General features: G+C 45.5%; 1 protein-coding gene across 4 annotated transcripts in view; it reads right to left on the reverse strand.

Moving 5' to 3' along the window:
- Positions 1-290: 290 nt before the first annotated feature.
- Positions 291-24,937, reverse strand: part of LOC134936628 (inositol polyphosphate-5-phosphatase A-like) — a 157,303-nt gene continuing 132,656 nt past the window's right edge. For all 4 annotated transcript variants that reach the window (XM_063931763.1, XM_063931761.1, XM_063931760.1 and 1 more), the window contains 12 exons: positions 14,323-14,386; positions 10,866-10,969; positions 8,892-8,944; positions 7,554-7,673; positions 7,164-7,242; positions 7,004-7,075; positions 5,300-5,374; positions 3,000-3,073; positions 2,800-2,911; positions 2,633-2,701; positions 2,496-2,552; positions 291-524 (listed from right to left, as the gene is read on the reverse strand). In XM_063931763.1, the coding sequence (XP_063787833.1) occupies positions 2,499-2,552; positions 2,633-2,701; positions 2,800-2,911; positions 3,000-3,073; positions 5,300-5,374; positions 7,004-7,075; positions 7,164-7,242; positions 7,554-7,673; positions 8,892-8,944; positions 10,866-10,969; positions 14,323-14,386 (876 nt within the window). In that variant the 3' untranslated portion in view covers positions 291-524; positions 2,496-2,498. The remainder of the gene's footprint in view (positions 525-2,495; positions 2,553-2,632; positions 2,702-2,799; positions 2,912-2,999; positions 3,074-5,299; positions 5,375-7,003; positions 7,076-7,163; positions 7,243-7,553; positions 7,674-8,891; positions 8,945-10,865; positions 10,970-14,322; positions 14,387-24,937) is intronic.

Genomic DNA, 24,937 nt, shown 5'->3' on the forward strand with positions numbered 1-24,937 from the left:
ATTGCTGCTAGGTTTTGTGGCAGATACACACATTATGGTGGTTTTTGCCATATGTATGTTCTTCAATCCTTGCCGCTGTTGTACTTTGTGGGAAAAGCAAACTCTGGGCCTGACAGCAGATTAAGAAGCACTCAGTCAGCCCATTTGTCACTGACTAGAAACCTATCGCTACACCGCACCCAGAGTACAACACTCGGCTATTACCGTCTTCAGCAGCGTGTTTGAATATATATGCCTATTACTGCTGTTGTGTAGCTGTATAGAACACAACAAACACACTACACGCTATGTACAATAACAGCAATTTATACAAATTGCATTCTAAACAATATTTCAAATAAAATATTAAAATTGAAACAGAAAAAAAATACATTTGTAACAGATGTCTGCAGAGCTTACAATCAGAAAACACACTTTTTTTTTTTAGGAACAGACAATTCTATAAATGGCTGATTATATATATATAATATATATAAGTCCTTGTCTTGTCTGTTGGTAGTAAGGTCCATGCACACAGAGTTCACCTGTTGGAGATAAAATAGTAATGTTCATTTATTTGTTGGTGAGGGCAATCCTATCACGTCTCGGTTAAGGCATCCTGAATAATAATTTTTCAAATACAGATAGTAACCCTGTGGTGGTCGTGGTTATTAGTTAGGGTGCAGTCAGTCTCTCATACTTACAGTAGGATTCACTCAGCCCATTGGTAGAGCAGGATGGATACTTTGGGGTATATTCAATTGAAGTCGAAAGCTGCCGTCTATCGAAAAGACGTCAGTTTTCGAAATTTTTTAGGTCGGAAGGAGTTCCGACCTATTCAATATAACCCAAAATTATTCAACAAGTCGAGCACGTGGATCCTCGGAATAGCTGCAAATCCGCGTGCTTGTGTCGAAAACGGGGCCAAAACCCCTTTTCCACCATCTCAATTCGACTTTAAAAAAAGTCGAAGTGAGATGCAGGAGCACAGACCGGGGAAGAGCCGCGGGCAGAGGGGAAGAGCAGCGTCGGAGGAGACGGCAGAGCCGCGGGCAGAGTGGAAGAGCAGCGCCAGAGGAGACGAGGAGGAGATGGTGGGGGCAGATGGGGGAGAGCAGCGCTACAGCAGCGGGCAGCATAGCTGGAGGATGTCACAGCCGCCGCTCACAGCAACGTCTGCCCTGCTCCAGCAAGCGGCACCTCGCTTGCTGGAGCCGGGTGGACGCTGCAGTGAGCGGCGGCTGTGACATCCTCCGGCTACGCTGCCCGCTGCTGTAGAGCTGTGCTCCCCCGTCTGTCCGCGGCTCTCCCCCGTCTCCCCTCCCCCGTCTCCTCCGTTGCTGCTCTCCCCCTCTGCCCGCATTTCACCTCCTACATCTCAATTCAACTTTTTTTAAAGTCGAATTGAGATTGCTTTGAATAGTCCAGGCTGGAGCCATTCCGACAAATCAATGTCGGAATGGATCCGACTTCAATTGAATATACCCCTTTGGGGTAAATTTACTACAGATTCTAAAACAGAGAATTGGTGATGTTGTCACGGCAACCAATCAGAAGCTATCATTTCTCTATTGCCTTTTAGAAAATGATAGACAGCATTTGATTGGTTGCTATGGGCAACATCACCAATTCTCTGTTTTGGAAGCTATAGTAAATTTACCCTTTTGTCTTGCAGTCAGTTCCGTTGTGGGGGGTCAGTGTCTCATATTAGGATTCAGTCAGACTACATAAAAACAAGCTTCATAACAACATATAAGGGGGTATTCAGTCACATTTTGATGGACATTATCTCAGGGTTAGGGTGGATACGGTACATGACTTAGGGGTCTATGTACTAAGCCTTGGAGAGAGATAAAGTGGACATAGATAAAGTACCAGCCAACAAGCTCCTGTCATTTTTCATACACAGGGGCCGATTTAACAATGAGTGATATTCTTCTTAATCACTCGTAACGAATGATAAATTGTGTTCTAGCCAACCAGCTCCTAATTGTCATTTTTCAAACACATGACAGGCACTGATTGGCTGGAGCATCATTTTTCATTCGTAAAAGTGATAAGAAGAATATCACTCATTGTTAAATCTGCCCCACAACCTGTAACATGTCAGTTAGGAGCTGATTGGCTGGTACTTTATCTCCAACCACTTTATCTCTCTCCAAGGTTTAAGGGGGGTACACACGTGGAGATGTGTGCTGAGCGATCTAGCACAGTCCGCTCAGCACACATCTCTCCCCCCACTCAGCACACAGGGTGATGTGTGCTGAGCGAGGGGGATGGGACGAAGGAGAAACGCTCACTTCACCCAGCAGTGAAACGAGCGATGTACTAGATTGTGCAGGCCAATCTAGCACTGGCGATAGCGACGCATGGGGCCGTGCATAGCTATCGCTATGGGGCAGATTTCTTAGACATTAAGCACAGATCTCTCCGTGTGTACCCCCCTTAAGTACATAGACATCATAGTGAAGAACTTTTTCTCATAATAGCATGCAGCAAGGACTGTAACATATTACCTGTCAATCTTCAGGCTGTTCTAATTGCGACTCCATTTTGAAGTAGAGGAACACAGGCTAGATGAAAGAAACAAGACCCCTTAGTGTGTGGCAGACAAAATATAGATATGAGTCTAGGAACAGTTCCTGAACCTCACCTTGTGATCCCCCATACAGACATCTCCTCCAGTCCGCCCATACTGAACACAGTCTTCTCCATCTTTACCCTGTGGAGGACAGAACAATGATGTGGAGATCATAGAGGTAGAGATGTGGTGATATCAAGAGAAAGAAGAAAAACAGAGGTGACTGAGAGATTCCTGACCTTCTGCAGGAGGCCTCTAGCAGTGTGAGACATGAAGACCCGGTCACACCATGCTGGGCATCGTGTACCCATGAACTCTGAGGGTTTCATCACATTTTCACTGAACGGGTAACTGGGAACACACACAGCAAAGTCTTAATGACAATAATCTGTATGTAACATCACCTGGTATGACTAACCGGCCTGACTGCTTATCTTACGTGGGAGGAAAGGAGATCTGGACCTCTGTCAGTTCATTCAAGAAGGGGATTGGTTCATGGTCAAATCTGAGCAGCTAGGGAGAAACGTGCATGGGTACAGTGGCAGTACAGTATCTACAAGACGACAATGTAATCTATCAATCATTCTTTCATAAATACATACTTATTAGATGTTTTACATTTGTAGTCTACCTTATAATTAGGACCATAGACATATTGGATACATGTTTTCCCTCAGTAACTGGTTCCAAATGAGTAGACAGGCTGTGTTCTCATTAATATTGGTTTAGCTAACACAATTGCTATCATTAATGTATTTCAGTGTCAGCTGCACTTTCATGGAGAAATAATATATAAATGGTAATTACTCATGCACAGAAATACACAAATAAAGTGTCTCAGATAGCTACCATGGACAGACGAAGGCTTCTTGAGCAGCATGTCATACTAGAGTCTCATCGGCTGCCATAAGATACCCCATCTTTATCACCTGTTGGGCTTTACACCTTGCGAGATTCTTGAGGATATCTTGACAGAGTCACTTCTGTAATGCTGACCCTGCATGCTGTGATTTAGCCCAACAATGTGGCTGTATTAGATAAAATTGTTCACCTAACAAGGTGTATGGAGGTCCACTACGATTGTCAATACGATAATCATTTGGCCTGGAATAAGTTAAATGCAGTCAGAAGAGCACCTCAATTTTTATTATTGGAGGAGCAGCCTCAGGACTAGGTTATGCATCGGAAGGGTACGCTTTGATGAATAGGTGGGTTTTCAGTGCCCGCTTGAAGCTTTGCAAGGTTGGGGAGAGTCCAATGGAGTGGGGGAGCGCGTTCCACTGAAGGTGTGCAGCGCGGGCAAAATCTGGAACTCGAGCATGGGAAGCAGAGACCAGGGCAGAGGAGAAGTGCTGGCTGACCGTAAGGGGCGGGAGGGAGTATGAAGGGAGAGGAGGTTGGAGATGTAGGGAGCAGTGGAATTAGAGATGGCCTTGTATGTGAGGGTGAGGAGTTTGAAGAGGATTCTGCAGGGGAATGGGAGCCAGTGCAGATTTTGTCGAAGGGGAGTGGCAGAAGTGGAGCGGCGGAAGAGGAAGATAAGCCTAGCTGCGGAGTTGAGGACAGATTGGAGGGGAGCAAGATGGGAGCAAGTGAGGCCAATGAGGTGAACGTTGCAGTAGTCGAGCCATGAGATGACAAGTGAGTGGATTAGTTTAGTTGCACTTTGGGAGAGAAATGGCCTGATGCGAGCAATGTTGCGTAGCTGGAACCGACAGTATTGCACCAGAGCTTGGATGTGGGGTGCAAAGGAGAGGGAGGACACAAGAGTGACGATCAAGCAGCGGAGTTGGGGAACGGGGGAGATGATGGTGTTGTCAACAGTGATAGAGATTTTGGTAGGGGGTGTTACTCTGGCTGGGGGAAAGATGAGTTCAGTTTTGTCCATGTCGAGCTTCAGAGAACGGTCGATCTGACAGTATCTGTCTTCAACCCAGAATGAAGCCATTAAGGCCCCCATTTATCAATCCTTGGAGAGTGATAAATAGTACGGTGATAAAGTACCAGCCAATCAGCTCCTAACTGTCATATGTTAGAGGCTGTGTTTGAAAAATAACAGTTGGGAACAGATTGATTGGTACTTTATCACCATGCAATTTATCACTCTCCAAGGCTTGATAAATCTGGGCGTAGGTCTGAAGGCTGAGCAACCAGGTCTGTCAAATCTGGCCATACACAGAGGGGTAAATTTACTAAAGCTTTTAAAACAGAGAATTGTTGATGTTGCCCGTAGCAACCAATCAGATGCTGTGTATTATTTCTCTATTGCCTTATAGAAAATGATAGACAGCATCTGAATGGTTGCTATGGGCAACATCACCAATTATCTGTTTTAGAGGCTTTAGTAAATTTACTCCAGTGACCAAAGTTGGTATAGGTCCAGTGCAGCTAAATGCATGCATGGACAGCTTAGTATCAAGTTATAGACGACACGGGAAACCAGTTATCCTTATGCCTAGGATATTATGCAGAAGACGAATTTAGTGATAAAGTAACTATATTACGTAATTATTTTTTTATAAACTTTCAAGAGTACATAGGTCTCCTAGTCTGGCATGGTATAAAATGTATATTGAAATAGATATAGATTTATATATAGTTCATAGTCATTTTTGGGTGTGGTATAGAAGATCTACACTGTCTAGATAAACAGTCAATAGGTCGAGCCCATATGGTCAACATGCATTAGGTCGACAGGTACAAAAGATTGACTAATGAAAGGTCGACATTATTTCTCACCATATGTACACTGTCATCCTGAAAAATCTTTGCGTTCTGATGTTCAAACATCTTAATCTTCATGACTAGTTGAACCTGAGTAGAATGGTAGAGGCCAAGATGGCAGACATGAGTAGTGGGTGAGACATGGCGAAAAAACACATGTATGAGGGAAGCAAATGGGAAGGGCTGAGTAACAAATGGGCTAACAGGTGCAGGATTGAGAGGCAAGTCAAAGAAAGATCTCTGAGTGAGATAAGAGTGTAAGAGAAACTCAGAGAAGCTATTAAGAGCGAGGGAGGAAAGAGGAAAGGAAGTAACTGAATGATATATGGGAAAACAACTAAGGATCTGGAAATAGCTATGGCAGGAGGAGGAGTGAATGAAAGTAGCTGAAAGAGTGCAGTAAGTGAAAGCAATTAGGAAAGTGAGTGTAGGAAGGGAAGGTGGGAAGGGAGTCAAGAAAGGGAGGGTTGGATATAAGGTGAAGGAAGTACAAGCATGGCAAGTTGTAAATAAAGGCAGGCAAGGGAGTACTGAAAAGGAAGGCAGGTATCAGAATGAAGGAAATGGGAGAAGGATGCGAATGTATGTGAGTGAGTGAGTGAGTGAGTGAGTGAGTGAGTGAGTGAGTAAAGGAGGGGAGAGTCTTAATGGAGTGAAGGAAGGGAGAATGGAAAATGAAATAAGGGAAGGAAAGGAAAGAGAGGGAGGGAGGGAGGAAGGGAAGGAAAGGAAAGGGAGAGAGGGAGGGAGAGAGAGAGAGAGAGAGAGAGAGAGAGAGGGAGGGAGGAAGGAAGGAAGGAAGGAAGGAAGGAAGGAAGGAAGGAAGGAAGGAAGGAAGGAAGGAAGGAAGGAAGGAAGGAAGGTAGGTAGGTAGGTAAAGGAATGAAGTAAACGAGAGGGGAAAATTAAATTAAGTAAGAGGATGGGGGTCAGAGGGTGAAGGACAGGAAAACAAGTGAGGTGGAGGACGGGAAAGGCAAGTAAGGGAGTGAAGGAAGGATAGGCATGTGACTAAAGGAACAGAAAGTAAATAAAGGAGTGAAGGAAAAAGAACTGAAAAAGAGGTGAAAAATGGAAAGGTGTAAAACAAACTGTCGAGAGTGAGCACTATACCAGTTTGCATAGTCTAATTTGCATAAGGCGCAGAAAACGTGATTCTGGTACGTATACCCGCTTAAGCTAACAGAGGAGGGACGGGAGAGGGAAAGGGCATTCTAAACGCTGAATGCATTTAGAGTATATACACAGAATTGAGAACAGGTACAGACCTGCAACCAGCAGTATACATTTGCAGGTGGTACAAATAGTGGATAATAATGAATTGCTTACGATTGGACGATTGCAAAGGCATCACTAATGCTGATATGTCCAGGTACATATTTATTGTTTTGTGAACGTGTGGTAGCGTGTGTGTGTGTGTGTGTGTGTGTGTGTGTGTGTGTGTGTGTGTGTGTGTGGTTATGCTGCCGTTATGGAGCTGTATACATATTTAGTTTAGCACCGATCTCCAAATAGGTGGGTTTATGCTAGGTTTGTGTGCATTCTTTTAAATCATAAATTGTGCCCATTTTGGACTCTCTCTACATCAGCCCCTATGAGTATAAATATTAGTAAACATAATAACAGGTCACATGACATGTTTAGATGATCAGAGAGCTTTGGAAGTTAGGGTGACAGTGAAAGTAGTGATTAGAATAATAGCGACAGGAAAAGTCTAACCTCTCCATCCTGCTCATATGCAACGATCTGTCCATCTGACTCACCGGTGACACTTGGGGGCCAGCCCTGAGCCTGAAACAAGCAAAACAGTGTTCTATCACATAGTATATATAGCACAGTGGGCAACCATTGCAGTCACTTCCATTCATGATATTCACACCTGGATGAGGCTTTTCAAATCCAAACGAAAATTAAAATCTCCAAACAGGAAAAACGGAGCATCAGAGTCATCCTGTAACCTGGGGAAGAAGAGAATTAATACAAACATGTGTGATGTCGCATACTGAAAGCAAAGCTAGAAGGAAGGGGATTATGGGGTAGGAATGATAAACCCAGATGTCAGCAATGGTCCTTTTCCTCCTAACTAATGTTTTATATAATCAATTTACAGTGAGATTCTCAGAGTGTGATCACAACTAAAAGAAGGCAGATTGCCACATCCAATTCCCTCAACATAAGTGATCTTTCCCATATCCATACCACTGACACGAGAGCGAGCTCATAACTGTGGAGATCTCTGGTACATCTTATAGTAGACAATATCTGGTACCTGGCCAGCACATGGTATAACGCTCTTCTGCGATTGGAGCTGTACACGGATGGAGAGGAGTCACAGGACACAAGATTTGAGGCATCATGGAAGAAGTGAAGATTCACAAGGTCAAACATCCTTAAAAATAGCAGAACACGGAGAATGGTACAGTTAGTGCTGGTGATGGTGGTGTGCGTGTGTGTGTGTGTGTGTGTGTGTGTGTGTGTGTGTGTGGGAGGGGGGGGGCATGGCACGCTACCCATTATCATCGCTCTAGTGCAGAGGCGCTTTGAGAAAAGAGGGGGCCTGTGCGCAGTCTCTGATTGGGCCACCTTCTCTGGCGGCACAGTAGACTACTGCGCATGTGCAGATCTCCAGGAACATGGCACCCGCACCACATTCCCAGGGTCATCTCTATTGAGTGAGTATAAGTAAATGGGTGCAGGGTGTGGGCCCCCTTGGACCCAGGGGCCCATATGCACCGCACAACTTGCACCCAATATATATAAGCTAGTGATCTGGGGGCATGCCCAGCACTCCCAGACATGCCAGGTTGCCCACAGAGACTCTCCCCATACTGTGCAGATGTGCACAGCATCTATTTATCCACTGCTCCCCCACCCTCCTGTGGGACACTGCGGCCTGCAGGTGGGGCGGCAGGACATTCCCCAAAAAACCTGACAGTTAGGAGGTATGAGCGCTATTTTTTTTTTTTTGCTTTACTCCTAACTCAGAACCAGCCCCTTTATATTCCTTTGATTTTAAACATCTTTTTGCTGAATTCAGTTCCAGCCAGTACATTACCTTACATGCTGACATATTACTGGCATATTACTTTAAGAACGGCACGTGTCTCATAGGAATAAGAAGACAATATACACCTGTATTAGAGAAATGTTTTGTCCAGGAGTCATCGTTTGGTAAATCTACTAAATTATATAATTATAGATATAATGTAAAATATTACCTAAAAAAACCCAGATGAAAATAAACCCTACTTATACAACTCTATCCCCTTCTAAGTAACATTCTGATTACTGTACCTTCCACCCCCCTTCCCCTGTACATAGGGCAGGATTAATTGGCACCAGGGAAGCTCTGACTCGTACACTGGAAGGAGTAGACATGACTGCAGTGCATCAAGCTCAAGGAAGTATTAGGATCAAGGGTTGCTCATTATTGGAGATATGAGTCAAATACAAACACATTTATCACAGTGATTGCCAACCTGCTGCAGCACAATCACACTGATCTGAGCCACAGAGTGGGGAGGGTCTGGCTGTGATTACCTGCATGTATTACAGCAGCATGTGTCATTAGCAGAAAGCCATTAGCAGGGCACTGCGACATACATACCGGTTGTGTATCAGCCACCGCGTCCTCATGAATCCTTTACGGGTCCATGCAAACTGCAGATGTTACAGGAGCAGGTTAAAGCACACGCTGTGCCACATACTAGCCATGAATATGAAGACACAGTGGGATAAACATTTGTATATATAAATATCCGCCAAGCTAGTACGTACGAGTCCATCATATCAACAAGGAATTAAGAAATGACTAGGTTTCCTTTCCTAGTGGTTCCATGCAATTTACTCTAAATGCCCATTTGTTACCTACAGTCTCAGTCATACTCCGAGTTCTAACTCTGTGTAAGAGGGTCTCATATAAAGTTGGCCTACAAAAATGCATCCCAAATACAGGCCTAGACCTATGTAATATTGTTGTGTGAATGGCATCCTACAATACAGAGGTATATAGCAATGGCCCCATAAAAAGACGCTCTGGCTTATAGATGCGACAATGGAAAAAATGTGACATTTGTTATCACCAACTTGATAATTACTAAAAGCGAACTCATTATTTTCCCCGCTACCCTGGTGCCATTATCTCCCTCAATGCAGCGAATAAAGTCTGCTGTCTGGGCGTTATCCTCGATTACTACCCTTTCCTTCCCGCAAAATCTCTCTCCTGCCATTTCCACCTCTGTAATATCCCTAGTAGGGATCAGTTCGGGATACCGGCAGTCAGGATACCAACAGCAGAATCCCGACACTGCTAACGCCGGCATTCCGACATGTATCAGGCCCTCACTCACTACTGGTGCCACATGAATCTTATTCTCGCACTCCCCATCTCCCCACTCTACTACTGTGTAACCTCCTCACCCTTACCCTTACCATGTAAGATCACCCACCAACTATTCACCCTTACCATGTAAGATCACCCACCAACTATTCACCCTTACCATGTAAGATCACATGGGCAGGACCCTCATTCTTCCCATTCCATGCCACTTGTGCACCTTGTCTTTGACTCCAAGTCCGATCAATGACTATGATACTGAACATTCGCCTATTCTATTTGTACAGGCCCAGTGAGTGACAAACTGCCTTCCCTCCCTGCCACTTGCCTTACAAGATAGTGAGTTGCCATACCCTCAACCCATATCCTGGGTAGTCCTGTAAAATAGTAATGTAAGCGTTTGCACAGAAAGAGAATGAAGGACAACCTACAGCCACCTAATAAGCTGCTCTGCAAGCTGGGAATAACAGTGACAGCAAGTAGGCTGCGGTTGGTAAGACCCCATGGGGGAGATGTACTAAGCCTTGAAAAGTACTACATTTCACACTGATAAAGTACCAGCCAATCAGCTCCTAACTGTCATGTCACAGGCTGGGTTTGAAAAATGACAGTTAGGAGCTGGTTGGTTGGAACTTCGTACATCTGGCTCCATAGCAGAAAAAGATGAGACCTTAACTTTACTAAGGGCTACATTTACTAAGCAGTGATAAGAGCGGAGAAGTGAGTCAGTGGAGAAGTTGCCCATGGCAACCAATCAGCACTGAAGTAACATCTATAATTTGCATACTATAAAATGATACAGAGCTGCTGATTGGTTGATGTGGAAATATCTCCACTGGCTCACTTTTCCGCTCTTATCACTGCTTAGTAAATGTACCCCTAAGACACCAATTTAAAATGAAACCCCTGTCATTACTTCATAGAACAGTTCAGGTAAAAATTTATATTGAAACCATGAGGAATCTAACTGCAAAAGGCCCAGCTAGACTGAGAGCTCCTGACGTGCCCTTGTGCCAAATGAAATCAAGGCTCTAATGAAGGCCTACTAGAAGCAGCCTACTGGACACAGTTCTGGAAGTAAAGAACACGACAAATAAATGGCTCCATCAGAGCTTACAGGAAGGGAACTGCTATACCGGAAGTTACCCGGATACACGTGTCAGCATGTGGACCCCTGATCATTCCTCTGTGGGTACTTTGGACATAATATTGAAAGGTGTGAACCCACTGTACTTATATCTGTACCTCTGTCCAGAAGTCCTGTGGGAATCTCTCCTTGTGCACATTGGGACAATCCTCAAGAGAACTAATCCATGCCGCATGGCCTGAGAGAGACACAAACCGCCTTTCTGGGAGACAAAGAGGAGAGAAAAGCTGCTGAAGACAGTAATGCCAAGATATCAATGGGTGTGGGCCGCAAACAGCGCCAGGTGGTATAAACGGTAAAAATGCAGATTTCCCGCTGACTATATTCAGAGGATATACCAGGCTCCCATTATATACAGTGTACACAGAGGATATACCATATTCCCATTGTACACAGTGTATACAGAAGATATACCATATTCCCATTATACACAGTGTACACAGAGGATATACCAGGCCCTTATTATGCACAGAGGATATACCAGATTCCCATTATACACAGTGTACACAGAGGATATACCATATTCCCATTATACACAGTGTACACAGAGGATATACCAGATTCCCATTATACACAGTGTACACAGAGAATATACCAGGCCCTTATTATGCACAGAGGATATACCAGATTCCCATTACACACAGTGTACACAGAGGATATACTAGGCCCTTATTATGCACAGAGGATATACCATATTCCCATTATACACAGTGTACACAGAGAATATACCAGGCCCTTATTATGCACAGAGGATATACCAGATTCCCATTACACACAGTGTACACAGAGGATATACCAGATTCCCATTACACACAGTGTACACAGAGAATATACCAGGCCCTTATTATGCACAGAGGATATACCAGATTCCCATTATACACAGTGTACACAGAGAATATACCAGATTCCCATTATACACAGAGGATATACCAGACCCCTATTATACACAGTGTACACAGAGGATATACCAGATTCCCATTATACACAGTGTACACAGAGGATATACCAGACCCCTATTATACACAGTGTACACAGAGGATATACCAGATTCCCATTACACACAGTGTACACAGAGGATATACCAGACCCCTATTATACACAGTGTACACAGAGGATATACCAGATTCCCATTACACACAGTGTACACAGAGGATATACCAGATTCCTATTATACACAGTGTACACAGAGGATATACCAGACCCCTATTATACACAGTATACACAGAGAATATACCAGGCCCTTATTATGCACAGAGGATATACCAGATTCCCATTATACACAGTGTACACAGAGGATATACCAGATTCCCATTATACACAGTGTACACAGAGGATATACCAGATTCCCATTACACACAGTGTACACAGAGGATATACCATATTCCTATTATACACAGTGTACACAGAGGATATACCAGATTCCCATTACACACAGTGTACACAGAGGATATACCATATTCCTATTATACACAGTGTACACAGAGGATATACCAGACCCCTATTATACACAGTATACACAGAGGATATACCAAATTCCCATTACACACAGTGTACACAGAGAATATACCATATTCCCATTATACACAGTGTACACAGAGGATATACCAGACCCCTATTATACACAGTATACACAGAGGATGTACCAGATTCCCATTACACACAGTGTACACAAAGGATATACCATATTCCCATCGTACACAGTGTACACAGAGGATATACCAGATTTCCATTATACACAGAGGATATACCAGATTCTCATTATACACAGTGTACACAGAGGATATACCATATTCCCATCGTACACAGTGTACACATAGGATATACCATATTCCCATTATACACAGTGTACACAGAGGATATACCAGATTCTCATTATACACAGTGTACACAGAGGATATACCATATTCCCATCGTACACAGTGTACACATAGGATATACCATATTCCCATTATACACAGTGTACACAGAGGATATACCAGATTCTCATTATACACAGTGTACACAGAGGATATACCATATTCCCATCGTACACAGTGTACACAGAGGATATACCAGACCCCTATTATACACAGTATACACAGAGGATGTACCAGATTCCCATTACACACAGTGTACACAAAGGATATACCATATTCCCATCGTACACAGTGTACACAGAGGATATACCAGATTTCCATTATACACAGAGGATATACCAGATTCTCATTATACACAGTGTACACAGAGGATATACCATATTCCCATCGTACACAGTGTACACAGAGGATATACCAGATTTCCATTATACACAGAGGATATACCAGATTCTCATTATACACAGTGTACACAGAGGATATACCATATTCCCATCGTACACAGTGTACACATAGGATATACCATATTCCCATTATACACAGTGTACACAGAGGATATACCAGATTCTCATTATACACAGTGTACACAGAGGATATACCATATTCCCATCGTACACAGTGTACACAGAGGATATACCAGACCCCTATTATACACAGTATACACAGAGGATGTACCAGATTCCCATTACACACAGTGTACACAAAGGATATACCATATTCCCATCGTACACAGTGTACACAGAGGATATACCAGATTTCCATTATACACAGAGGATATACCAGATTCTCATTATACACAGTGTACACAGAGGATATACCATATTCCCATCGTACACAGTGTACACATAGGATATACCATATTCCCATTATACACAGTGTACACAGAGGATATACCAGATTCTCATTATACACAGTGTACACAGAGGATATACCATATTCCCATCGTACACAGTGTACACATAGGATATACCATATTCCCATTATACACAGTGTACACAGAGGATATACCAGATTCTCATTATACACAGTGTACACAGAGGATATACCATATTCCCATCGTACACAGTGTACACATAGGATATACCATATTCCCATTATACACAGTGTACACAGAGGATATACCAGATTCTCATTATACACAGTGTACACAGAGGATATACCATATTCCCATTATACACAGTGTACACAGAGGATATACCAGATTCTCATTATACACAGTGTACACCGAGGATATACCATATTCCCATTATACACAGTGTACACAGAGGATATACCAGACCCCTATTATACACAGTATACACAGAGGATATACCAGACCCCTATTACACACAGTGTATACCAGACCTCTATTACATACAGTGTACACAATTCATACGTGTCTCTTATTAAAGAGATGATTTGGCAATCCTAATGGATTTGCAGTTGTATGGCTACGCCTATACTGTACTTGGCCTCCACCAGACAGCCCCCCCATTGGTGCCCGTCACATCTTGGTGCAAGCCGCTGGAGGCAGACATAACTGGCATAAAGGCGGCATGGGCGCATATGCATTGGCACAGTATTCTGAGCATTCGCAGAATGAGTTCAGTAGCAGTCACACCTCATCTGCCCCACTGCTGTCACACGTACAATGTCTAAACACACAGTGCCATCTGTATTAACACTCATACACTATAGCAATGCCAGTCTCCGTATTTCTTACCTTGAAAGTCATAGATCTGAACACTACGCAGGGAATCATGTATGAAATAGACAGAGCCAAGTGCCTGCAAACAGACATATAAGCACAGTTAATAAAACAATATTTTGTAAGTAGTGGAGCAATGGGTAATATGGTGAGGATGTGGGGATTTCAGGCACTGTAGGGGTTAATGAAGTCAGCACCTATAGGGTCCTACAATCTGTTCTATGGACACGAGCACAGGTGAACCCACCAACCCCCACCTGATCCTAGGGGGCACAAGGGCCCCCCTCCCATCCTCACAGCTCCACTCGGCTGATTAATTGGGAGCCTGCGATCAATAGGAGGCAGAAAATTAAAACTATTTTTAAGAGATTAAGTCGTTTAACAGCTGTCTGGAGCGGTGTCAGAGAGGGATACCACAGAGACAGCGCAGGGAGGGGAGCAAGCAGCGGAGGAGGGGGAGAGCTCAACAGTTATAGGCACACAGAATGTGAATTCAAGAGCAGTAAGGGACGGCGCTCCACCAAGTCTACCCTTTACTTTGCAGACCTTATCATACTGTAGAAGCGGAACAGAATGTCCCTACATGGTGTAGAGTGCGGCCCTGCAACCCTGTGAAGCCACCTACCACCTCTGCTTGAAAGCAGCTCAATGTTTCTACTACCCTCATACTACAAAACGTTTCCCTTAACCTGCCAGCCAGATTCAGATCAAGACCCCATTGGGGTCTTAGTTTGGGTTCTTTTACCCCTCAATGTATTAAAAAACAAACAAGCAAATAAATAAATAAACAAACAAACATACAAGATAAAAAAAACAAGGGCCTAAGTCAGAAGCCTAATTAGTTGCAAAATGGATAATCCGGGTATACTGCCAGCAACACCCCGCTTCATTGTAGGACATAACTAGAGAAGTGTGTGTAAAATCATAAGTGATTACAATATGATGAAAGGGTTAATGATGGCGGATTCAAGAAATGTCAGTAAGTCGATATTTGGCCCCAGTGATACTGGTAAAGAAGCAATGCGCAGTAACTGGCACAGTGGGGTGCCGATATGTGTTGGGGTGACTGGTTCCTCAGACACGTACTGAGATATTGTGTAATCATCAGGCAGGGGAGGGGTTAACAGGGTGATGCGCCACAGGAGGGGTGCGGAGACTCACAGACATGTTCATAAATCAGAGTCTCGCACGAAAGAGTCGCAAAAATATAGAGTACCAAATAATTGCCTATCAAAAGAGCGTTAATAACCAGGAGGGAGAAGAAAGAGACAGCGCTGCCTAGGGAGAGAAAGGCAGCAGACTACTGAGAAAAGACAACTGAATGGAGAGAGAATTAGAGCAATCTAGTGAGGGAGAAACAGCCGGTAGGAGAGTGGGACAGCAGACTGATGAAAGAGACAGCTGGATGGAGAGAGAATGAAAACTAGCTGGAGAGAAAGCTAACTTGAGAGAGGACACAAGCAAAGACTAGAGAAGAAAGTAAAGTATGGCTGATTAAGAGAAAAACAGAAAGCAAGACAGCTGCTTGGAGAGGGAATAAGAGAGCTGCTAGGGCCTAAGAGATAGCTGTCATTCCACTGAATGGACAGTATATGAAGGGAGAGAAAGAGATGACAGAGATAGCCGACTGGAAAGAGAATAATATAGCACAGGCATTATCCAAGGAAGAGAATTAAAGATCATGGGGCAGATGTACTAAGCCTTGGAGAGAGATAAAGTGGAGACGGATAAAAAAAAAACAGCCAATCAGCTCCTAACTGTCATGCTACAGGCTATGTTTGAAAAATGACAGGAGACGATTGGTTGGTAGTTTATCGCTCTCCTCCTTTATCACTCTCCAAGACTTAGTACATCTGCCAGTGTATGAGAAACAGACAGATAACCGACTTGAGAGTTGACCAATGAAAGAGAGATCACTGATTGGAGAAAAAAATGAGACAAAAACAAAATATACGTTATGGTAAGAACTTACCGTTGATAACGGTATTTCTCCGGCAGGGTCCACAGGATAACATTGGGATATGATGGAGCGACAGTGGATTGGCACCAAACAATCACAAGCTTTCTGGCCTCCCAGGAGGCAACGGGCTTGTCCATATATTCCCGTCCACTGGCTCAGTCAAATCAGTTTTTTGTTTGATGCGGCAGGAGCCGGACCATGGTCACAGGGCTGCTGTGTTTGGCAGCCCTAAGCTTTATTATTTTATTTATACAGTCTTACTACATTGTTTTGAGTGATCTTTCCTAACAGCGTCTTGCACGCATATTGGAAAAAGTCGCTCCAACAACTCTCCGCTGGGTCGCAACAACGCTTACCCACGGTACAAGTGATGTCTCAACGGGCGCCTGTGTCGGATATACTAGCAGGTCCAGCAGACGTTACCAGGCTGTGGCCGGAGCGCAGGGAGAAGGTAAGGCATCGGTTCCGCTTAGTAGGGGAATACAGACACAGCCGCACTGTTTTGGGAGGAGACTACCAAACAGTAGCTGGCGCACCGCCACCACGAGTGCTCCAGCACTAGGCTTTACGGATCATTAGGCACCAGGAATAGTTTGAGGCTGCGATCCCTAAGGTTGATGTCAGCAGCGAGGAGTCAGACGCTCTCCTGGTCGCCCCTCCCCCCAGTTCATGACCAGTTTCCGTGCGTCTCCCGCCATGAACTGAGTACCTCACTTCCGTCTCAGACGCAACCACGAGGGGTCTCGGCCACAGCATAGGCCGCTGCGTCTGTGTACACAAAGGTTACCGCTAAGAGTCTGGGTCGCAGAAGGGTAAAAATGAATCTAAGCAGACCCAGTACAATAAGCCTGGTAAAGCAAAGAAGCAACGGGCCACTAGAGGTCCAGCTTCCAAACCAGAACAGAAACCATCAGCCTGATGGTGCGGGCCTCCACCTGGGGGACTCCAAGGTATGGGGGCCGACTTCTTCAGTTTGCACACATATGGCAGCAGTCGACAACAGATGCCTGGGTGCAAGAAGTGGTATCTCTGGGTTATGTTTTCCCTTTCAAGAAGCAGCCTCCACGAAGGTTTTTTTGCACCAGCCCGTCTCATATAGAGACGAAGGCCAGAGCCCTGCAAGAAGCAGTTCAGAAATTGCTCCAGTCCGGGGTAATTATTCCAGCACCCCCCGAACAATAGGGGTGGGGTTTTTACTCCAACTTATTTTTGGTCAGAAGCCAAATGGATCATTCTGGCCAATTCTCAATCTCAAAATGTTAAACAAATACATTTGGGTCCCAAGGTTCCACATGGAGACGTTACGTTCTCCTGTAGACAAGCTATTGTCTGTTGGAGATGGCCCGGGAGCAATTCCTGGGATTGTGCCAGGATTAAAAGGTCGTCGAGGTATGGAAAAATTCATATTCCCTGCTTGCGGAGATAAGCTGCCATAACCACCATAATTTTGGTAAATACTCTGGGGGATGTGGCTAAGCCAAAGGGTAAAGCCTGGAACTGAAAATGCTGCTGGAGGATGGCGAACCTGAGATAACACTGATGAGACAGTGCTATAGGAACATGTAGGTAAGCATCCTGTATACCCAGGGATACCATATAATCCCCTGGTTCCATGGCCAAAACTATGGAGCGTAACATCTCCATGTGGAACCGCGGTACCCAAATGTATTTGTTTAGCATTTTGAGATTGTAAATGGGCCGAAACGACCCATTTGGCTTCTGAACCAAAAACAGGTTGGAGGAAAAACCTTGTCCCCGTTGTGCAGGGGGTACTGGAATAATTACTCGTGACTGAAGCAATTTCTGAACTGCTTCTTGCAGGGCTCTGGCCTTTGCCTCTACCCGAGATGGGCTGGTGCAGAAGAACCTTTGAGGAGGCTGCTTCTTGAAAGGGAAAACATAACCCAGAGATACCGCTTCTTGCACCCAGGCATCTGTTGTCGACTGCTGCCATATCTGTGCAAAATAAAGAAGTCGGCCCCCTACCCCTGGGGTCCCCCAGGCGGAGGCCCGCACCATCAGGCTGATGGTTTCTGTTCTGGTTTGGAAGCTGGCCCTCTGGTGGCCCAATACTTCTTTGCCTTACCAAACTTACTGTATTGGGGCTGCTTACGTTCACTTTTTCTTTTGCTTTTCCCTGCGACCGAAATGGCCGAAAAACCGGACCCTTAAGCCTGGGGTTATATGTGACAGGAAACCTGACTTTCTTGGATTCTGCTTCTGATTCCAGAATATCTGTCAATTCCTTACCAAACAGAATATTCCAAACAAAAGGCAAATATTCCAGAAACTTTTTTGATTCTGAATCAGCTTTCCATGTACGTAACCAAACTGCTCTACGAGCACCTACTGTTAAGGCTGATGCTTTAGAAGCAATAGTACCCATATCTATTGCCGCTTCTTCCAAGAATACTGCAGCCTGTTTCATGTGAGCTATATGGGATTCTTGCTCCCTAGAAGGTGCTAAAAGCCCGTCTTCCAGTACCTCAGCCCATTCAGCTACTGCTCTTGCCATCCAAGCTGAAGCCATAGCTGGCCGACTGCCCCGGACAGAGAAAATATGGTTTTCAAAAACCCATCCACTCTCCTGTCTGTGACATCATCTAATGACGTTGAAGGCAAAGGCAATATAGATTTTCGCACTAATCGAATGACATGCGTATCTACTTTAGGAGGCACTTCCATTTTTAAACAGTCCCCAGTTGGAAAAGGATAATTGGAATCCCATTTTCTGGGTATTCTGTATTTTTTATTGGGTGTAGCCCAATCTTCTTCCATGATTTCTGTCAGCTGATCTGATCCTGGAAACTCTATCCTGTTTTGGGACGTTTAAACACAGGTGCTTTAGTTTTTAACACCGGCTCTGCTGAATCCTCTAAGGACAGAATAGCCTTCATTGCTCTAATTAATTCAGCTACATCCACTGAGCTGATACCTTCTACCTGTTCTTCGTATGCTGAAGCAGAGTAGCTAGAGCTATCATCATCTGATGTATCATCCTGTGTAGCCTGTGAATTTGATGATTTATTTACACTCGGTTTATCAGCTTGTTTCATTGGAGAAGCTGTTGGGGATATACCGTAGGAAGGGAGCTGCATATATGGGTTAACAGTGTACCCTACTCCTGGTATTGAAGCTGTAGGAATTACCCGTTCAGCTATACTGGACAAGGTCTGTGCAAACATTGCCCAAGGTGGATCTACCTGACGCTGAACAGGGATCTGCCTTGTAATCTGCTGAAAAGCAAAACAATTTGCACATAAACCATCCTGTACCAGATCCTGAGAGGATAATACCGTTTTGCAGGACAAACATGATGATATAAGTGTTGGTGTTACTGTCAGTGTAACCTCGTCACTTTGCCGCTCTTAGACATGATAAATAATCAGCACTTCCACAGTGTACTACACAATTTGTGACTGTAATCACTTTACCATTTAAAGTGATATCAATCTGACCCTACCCATGCACCAGCATTGAGGCTCAGAAGAAACCACTGACAAACATATATAAAGTCAGCAATCACACTAGCAGTCAGTCACGTTATATATTAGTCATATGAGCATATTATCAACTACAAACACATTTCAAAGTATGTAGAAGTACATATTACTGCATTCTGTTCTATACAAATCTTAACGTATTCAGACGCAATATGAAGAAAACCACAGTAATGTACACAGACTCATATGCAATGGACACTAAACTTAACTATTCATACTAACCAAAGTAGATAGAAATTTAGTGCTGTATAACCCGTACTCAGTAGAGTGGGAGACAGGGAGACTCATCTCACTTACAAGATCGCTCAATATGTTAGTGAACGCTGAGTGGATCCAGACACTACTAGTGTACACTGTCGCTCCGGGAACTTTAGGTGAACACAGACGCACTGTGTACACAGACGCTCCAGTCACGCAGACGCCTGTACTGCGACCCGGTCTCCTCACGGTAGCTTTTTAGTGAACACAGACGTAGCAGCCTATGCTGCGACCGAGACCCCTCATGGTAGCGTCTGAGATGGAAGTGAGGCAATCAGTTCATGGCGGGAGACCGACGGAAACTGGTCATGAACAGGGGGGAGGGGCGACCAGGAGAGCGTCTGACTCCCCACCGCTGACATCAACCCTAGGGATCGCAGCCTCATACTATTCCTGGTGCCTTATGATCCCTAAGGCCTAGCGCTGGAGCACCCGTGGTGGCGGCACGCCAGCAACTGTTTGGTAGTCTCCTCCCAAACTAGTGCGGCTGTGTCCGTATTCCCCTTCTTAGCGGAACCGATGCCTTACCTTCTCCCCGTGCTCTGGCCACAGCCTGGTAACGTCTGCTGGACCTGCTAGTAAATCCGACACAGATGCCCGCAGAGACAGCACTGTACCGTGGGTAAGCATTGTTGGACCCAGCGGAGAGCTGTTGGAGCGACTCTTTCCAATATGCGTATAAGACGCTGTTAGGAAAAATCACTCAAAAACATAGTAAGACTATAAAAAATAAAATAAGAACGCTTAGGGCTGCCAAAAACAGCAGCCCTCTGACCATGGTCTGGCTCCTGCTGCACCAAACAAAAAAATTATTTGCCTGAGCCAGTGGGCGGGGATATATGGACGGGCCCGTTGCATCCTGGGAGGACTGAAAGCTTGTGATCATTTGGGGCCAATTCGCTATTGCTCCATCATATCCCATTGTTATCCTGTGGATAACCTGTGGACCCAGCCGGAGAAAAGTGTAATTTAGAGAAATTTCTGTAATTTCTGGTGTGGAACTAGAAAGGGCAGCACAAGGAAAGAATGCAGAGAAAACTGGAGAGGAGAGAGACATCCAAGGACTATGACTAGAGCAATAAGAGACGCCAGAACAAGAACGGAGATGAAGGGTCATATGGTGTCAATGATATGGGTGACGAGACAGCATGGTCTGTGCTGACAGCCAGGGTGGGGCACATGCCAGGGTACAGTGATCTCAGGATACCAGTGGCTATTATTGCAAGGGGCTCTTCATAAAGATAGTTACCTTCTAAACCACCACCGCCTAGCATAATAAATTCATTATTCTAAACGTAATTTTATTGATTAGATGTTAAAACTTTTTATAACTTAACTGTAAAAGAGGTGTGGGCCTGGGATCAAAAATTGTCAGGGTTCCCATCAGTGCTTAAAGTGGTCCTAGAGAGGTGGTGGAACTCACCCCCCTCCCCACGGTGCCCATGTAACAAAGGTATTGCGCGCGCCGTAGGCGCGTGCAGCAAAAAGGGGGTGTGGCCTCAAAAATAAAGGGGCGTGGTCACACAATAGTAATAATGCCCACAGTAGTAGTACCCAAGTGGAAATTTTGAAGTGGGGGTATGGAAAAGTGAAGGGTGCAATTATGTGCGCGCCGAAGGCGCGCGCACTCCTGACAAGGGGGCGTGCCCTTCAGTGTAGTTTACCACACCATATACCCCTTATACACATTATGCACCACAATAGTAGGACCCCTTTCACATTATACCTCACAGTATGAGCCGAAATTCACATTTATACCACACAGTATGAGCCACATTCATATTACACCACACAGTATGAGCCAAATTCACATTACACCACACAGTATAAGCCAAATTCACATTACACCACACGGTATGAGCCGAAATTCACATTACACCACACAGTATGAGCCGAAATTCACATTATAGCACACGGTATGAGCCGAAATTCACATTACACCACACAGTATGAGCCGAAATTCACATTATAGCACACGGTATGAGCCGAAATTCACATTATAGCACACGGTATGAGCCGAAATTCACATTATAGAGTGACAGAGTGACAGGGAGAGTGACAGCAGGGACATGGAAAGTGACAGCAAGGGAATACAGTAGGGACTAGGGAGAGAGAAAGGCAGCAGGTTAGATTACCTGTTTAGCAGCGGCGGTGGTCTGCGGTGCTGTGGATGAGTAGGCTGTGGTAGGCGTGACGTGGAGGAGGCTGCAGGCCTCGGAGATAGTGCGGAGGAGGAGGCTGTGGGTGCGCAGAGGTCCGAGGGCGGGGCGGCAGAAGAGGCTGAGGGCGGCTGCAGTGGATCTGGAACCAGGCTGGCTTTATTCCTGCCGCCGCATCGAGCTCCTGTGACCACGGCGCTAATATTTCAAAACTGCTGCGGACCGGCAGCCAATCAGCGACAGATTTGAACTAGTAGCGCCGCGGTCACAGGAGCTCGATGCAGCGGCAGGGATAATAAAGCCGGCCTGGTCCCAGATCCGCTGCAGCTGGGAGTCTGGAACCTGGGCTTCCAGTGCGGCGGCGATGGTAGGGGTGGAGCGACGGAGGGCGGACCGGGAACGCAGCTTCTTTGTCGGCCCATACAGTAATGCCCCCAGCAGTAGCACCCCTTATACAATGCCCACAGTAGTAGTGCCCCTTATGCAATGCCCCCAACAGTAGTGCCCCTTATGAAGTGCCCCCTTTACAATGCCCTCATTAGCTGTGCACCCCATCAGTAATGCCCTTAATGGTAATGCCCCTGTGTAGTATTGCCCCTAGTCGTTTAGCCCCTGTAGTTTAGCCCCAGTAGTCATGCCCATACTGGTAATGCCCCTGCAGTTATGACCCCAGCAATTTACTCCCCCCCCCCCCCCCTTTAGTTTAGCCTCTGAGTGGTAATGCCCCCAGTAGTTTTGCCCTCATGTAGTTTGCCCCATGTAGTTTATCCCCCAGTGGTAATGCCCCCTGTAGTTGTGCCCCCAGTTGTTTAGCCCCTGTAGTTTAGCCCCCATGTAGTTTGCCAAAGTTAGTAATGTCCCCAGTAGTTTGCCCCCTTGTAGTTATACCCCCAGTAGTTTAGCTCCTGTAATTATGCCCCCTTGTAGTTTAGCCCCCAGTAGTAATGCTGCCAGTAGTTTGCCCCTTTGTAGCTTGCCCCCTTGTAGTAATGCCCCCAGTAGTTTGCCCCTTGTAGTTTGCCCCAGCAGTAAAGCCCCCCAGTAGTTTGCCCCCAGTACTAAAGCCCCCCAGTAGTTTGCCCCTCTGTAGTTTGCCCCAGTAGTAAAGCCCCCCAGTAGTTTGCCCCAGTAGTAAAGCCCCCCAGTAGTTTTGCCCCAGTAGTAAAGCCCCCCAGTAGTAAAAGCCCCCCAGTAACTAGCCCCCAGTAGAAACGCCGCTAGTGGTACACATATAGGAGGGTGGGGGAGGGGGGGAGCACCATACTTACCAAGCCCCGCTCCCGCCACAGTCCTCTCTCGCCGCCCGCTCCTCGGCACTACGGGAGAGACGTCATGACGTCTCTCCCATAGCGCGCACTGACAGAGCCGGAAGCCGGAGCTCAGTACTGAGCTCCGGCTGCCGCTGCGGAGAGGGAGACGGGCGCCCGCTGGTAACGCGATCTCAGCGGGCGCCCGGCATCTCCCTGCAGCGCCGCCCGGGACATCGGGTTAGGTGAGCCGGGGGAGGCGGAACTGCGTTCCGTCTCCTGGTGGAACTGACGGAACGCAGTTCCGCCCCGTTCCGGCTCACTTTAACCCCTGGTTCCCATCATTTTTATACACAACCCAAGTGATGATGCATTCACAGCAAGCAATTTCCCAAGCATTTGATTGCCCATGCTAAGGTTTATGGAATCTGTGTAATAAATCCATCCCCCTCAAAAATTGCACTTGCTTAGATTGCAGAGCTGGTGGTATGGCAAGGCGTGTTCAGATCGGTAAGTGCACCTTATGTGCCTGGCTTATTCTTGTAGAGAACAGTAATATATGTGACTGGTTTTCTCCAGCAAAGAACAGGAGAACATGCACCTGATGTACGCACAGTGGGGCAGATGTATTAAGCCTGGAGAAGTGATAAAGTGAAAGGTGATAATGCACAAACCAGTCAGCTCATAACTGTCATTTTTCAAACCCAGCTTGTAACTTGACATTAAGGAGCTGATTGGCTGGTGCGTTATCACTTTCCACTTTATCACTTCTCCAGGCTTAATACATCTACCCCAGGATTACATGCACTTGCTTGAATGTCAGTAGAAAACAGTGGTTTATGGGTAGACTTTCCATTATATATCTTTAATCCGGGACAACTATGATTTACACAGGTTCTGTGGCTGATTAAAACAAGGTGAAATGCAGGCTTGAATTTAGCCAGCCACAGAACCTGTGTAAATAATAGGTGTCCCGGAATAAAGGGATATTATGGCAAGGGAATGCGTTTAATTTGCTGGCTGTCGGGATCCTGGCGGTCATTAAGCTAACGCTGGAATCCAGACAGCCAACAATGCCTCCAGCCGGAATCCCGTCGCAACTATTCCCACTCGTGGGTGTCCACCACATCCATAGAGTTGGAATAGATCCAGTGAGCCACCGAACCCACATCGTGGCAAGCGCAGCGAGCCCACACGGGCACTCTTTGTGCTCGCCCCACTGCTGGCATTCTGGCGGCTGGGATGCAGCTGTCGGGATATTGACAGATGACATCCCGTCCGCCGGTGAATCATACTGAATCCAAGGCAAGACTCCAGGAGAGAACAGTACTATATGTGCCTTGTTTATGACAGGAGATTAGCTGATGGATGTACGACTATAATGTGTGCTGTATTTTTAGCATTTACACTATGTCTGCACAATATCATTAATAGAAAAAAGATGTAATATTTACTATGTAAAAGTAAATTACAATAAGATGTAAACACAAAATGGAAGCAGCC

Source organism: Pseudophryne corroboree, chromosome 6, assembly GCF_028390025.1.
Source record: "Pseudophryne corroboree isolate aPseCor3 chromosome 6, aPseCor3.hap2, whole genome shotgun sequence".
Lineage (NCBI taxonomy): Eukaryota > Metazoa > Chordata > Amphibia > Anura > Myobatrachidae > Pseudophryne > Pseudophryne corroboree.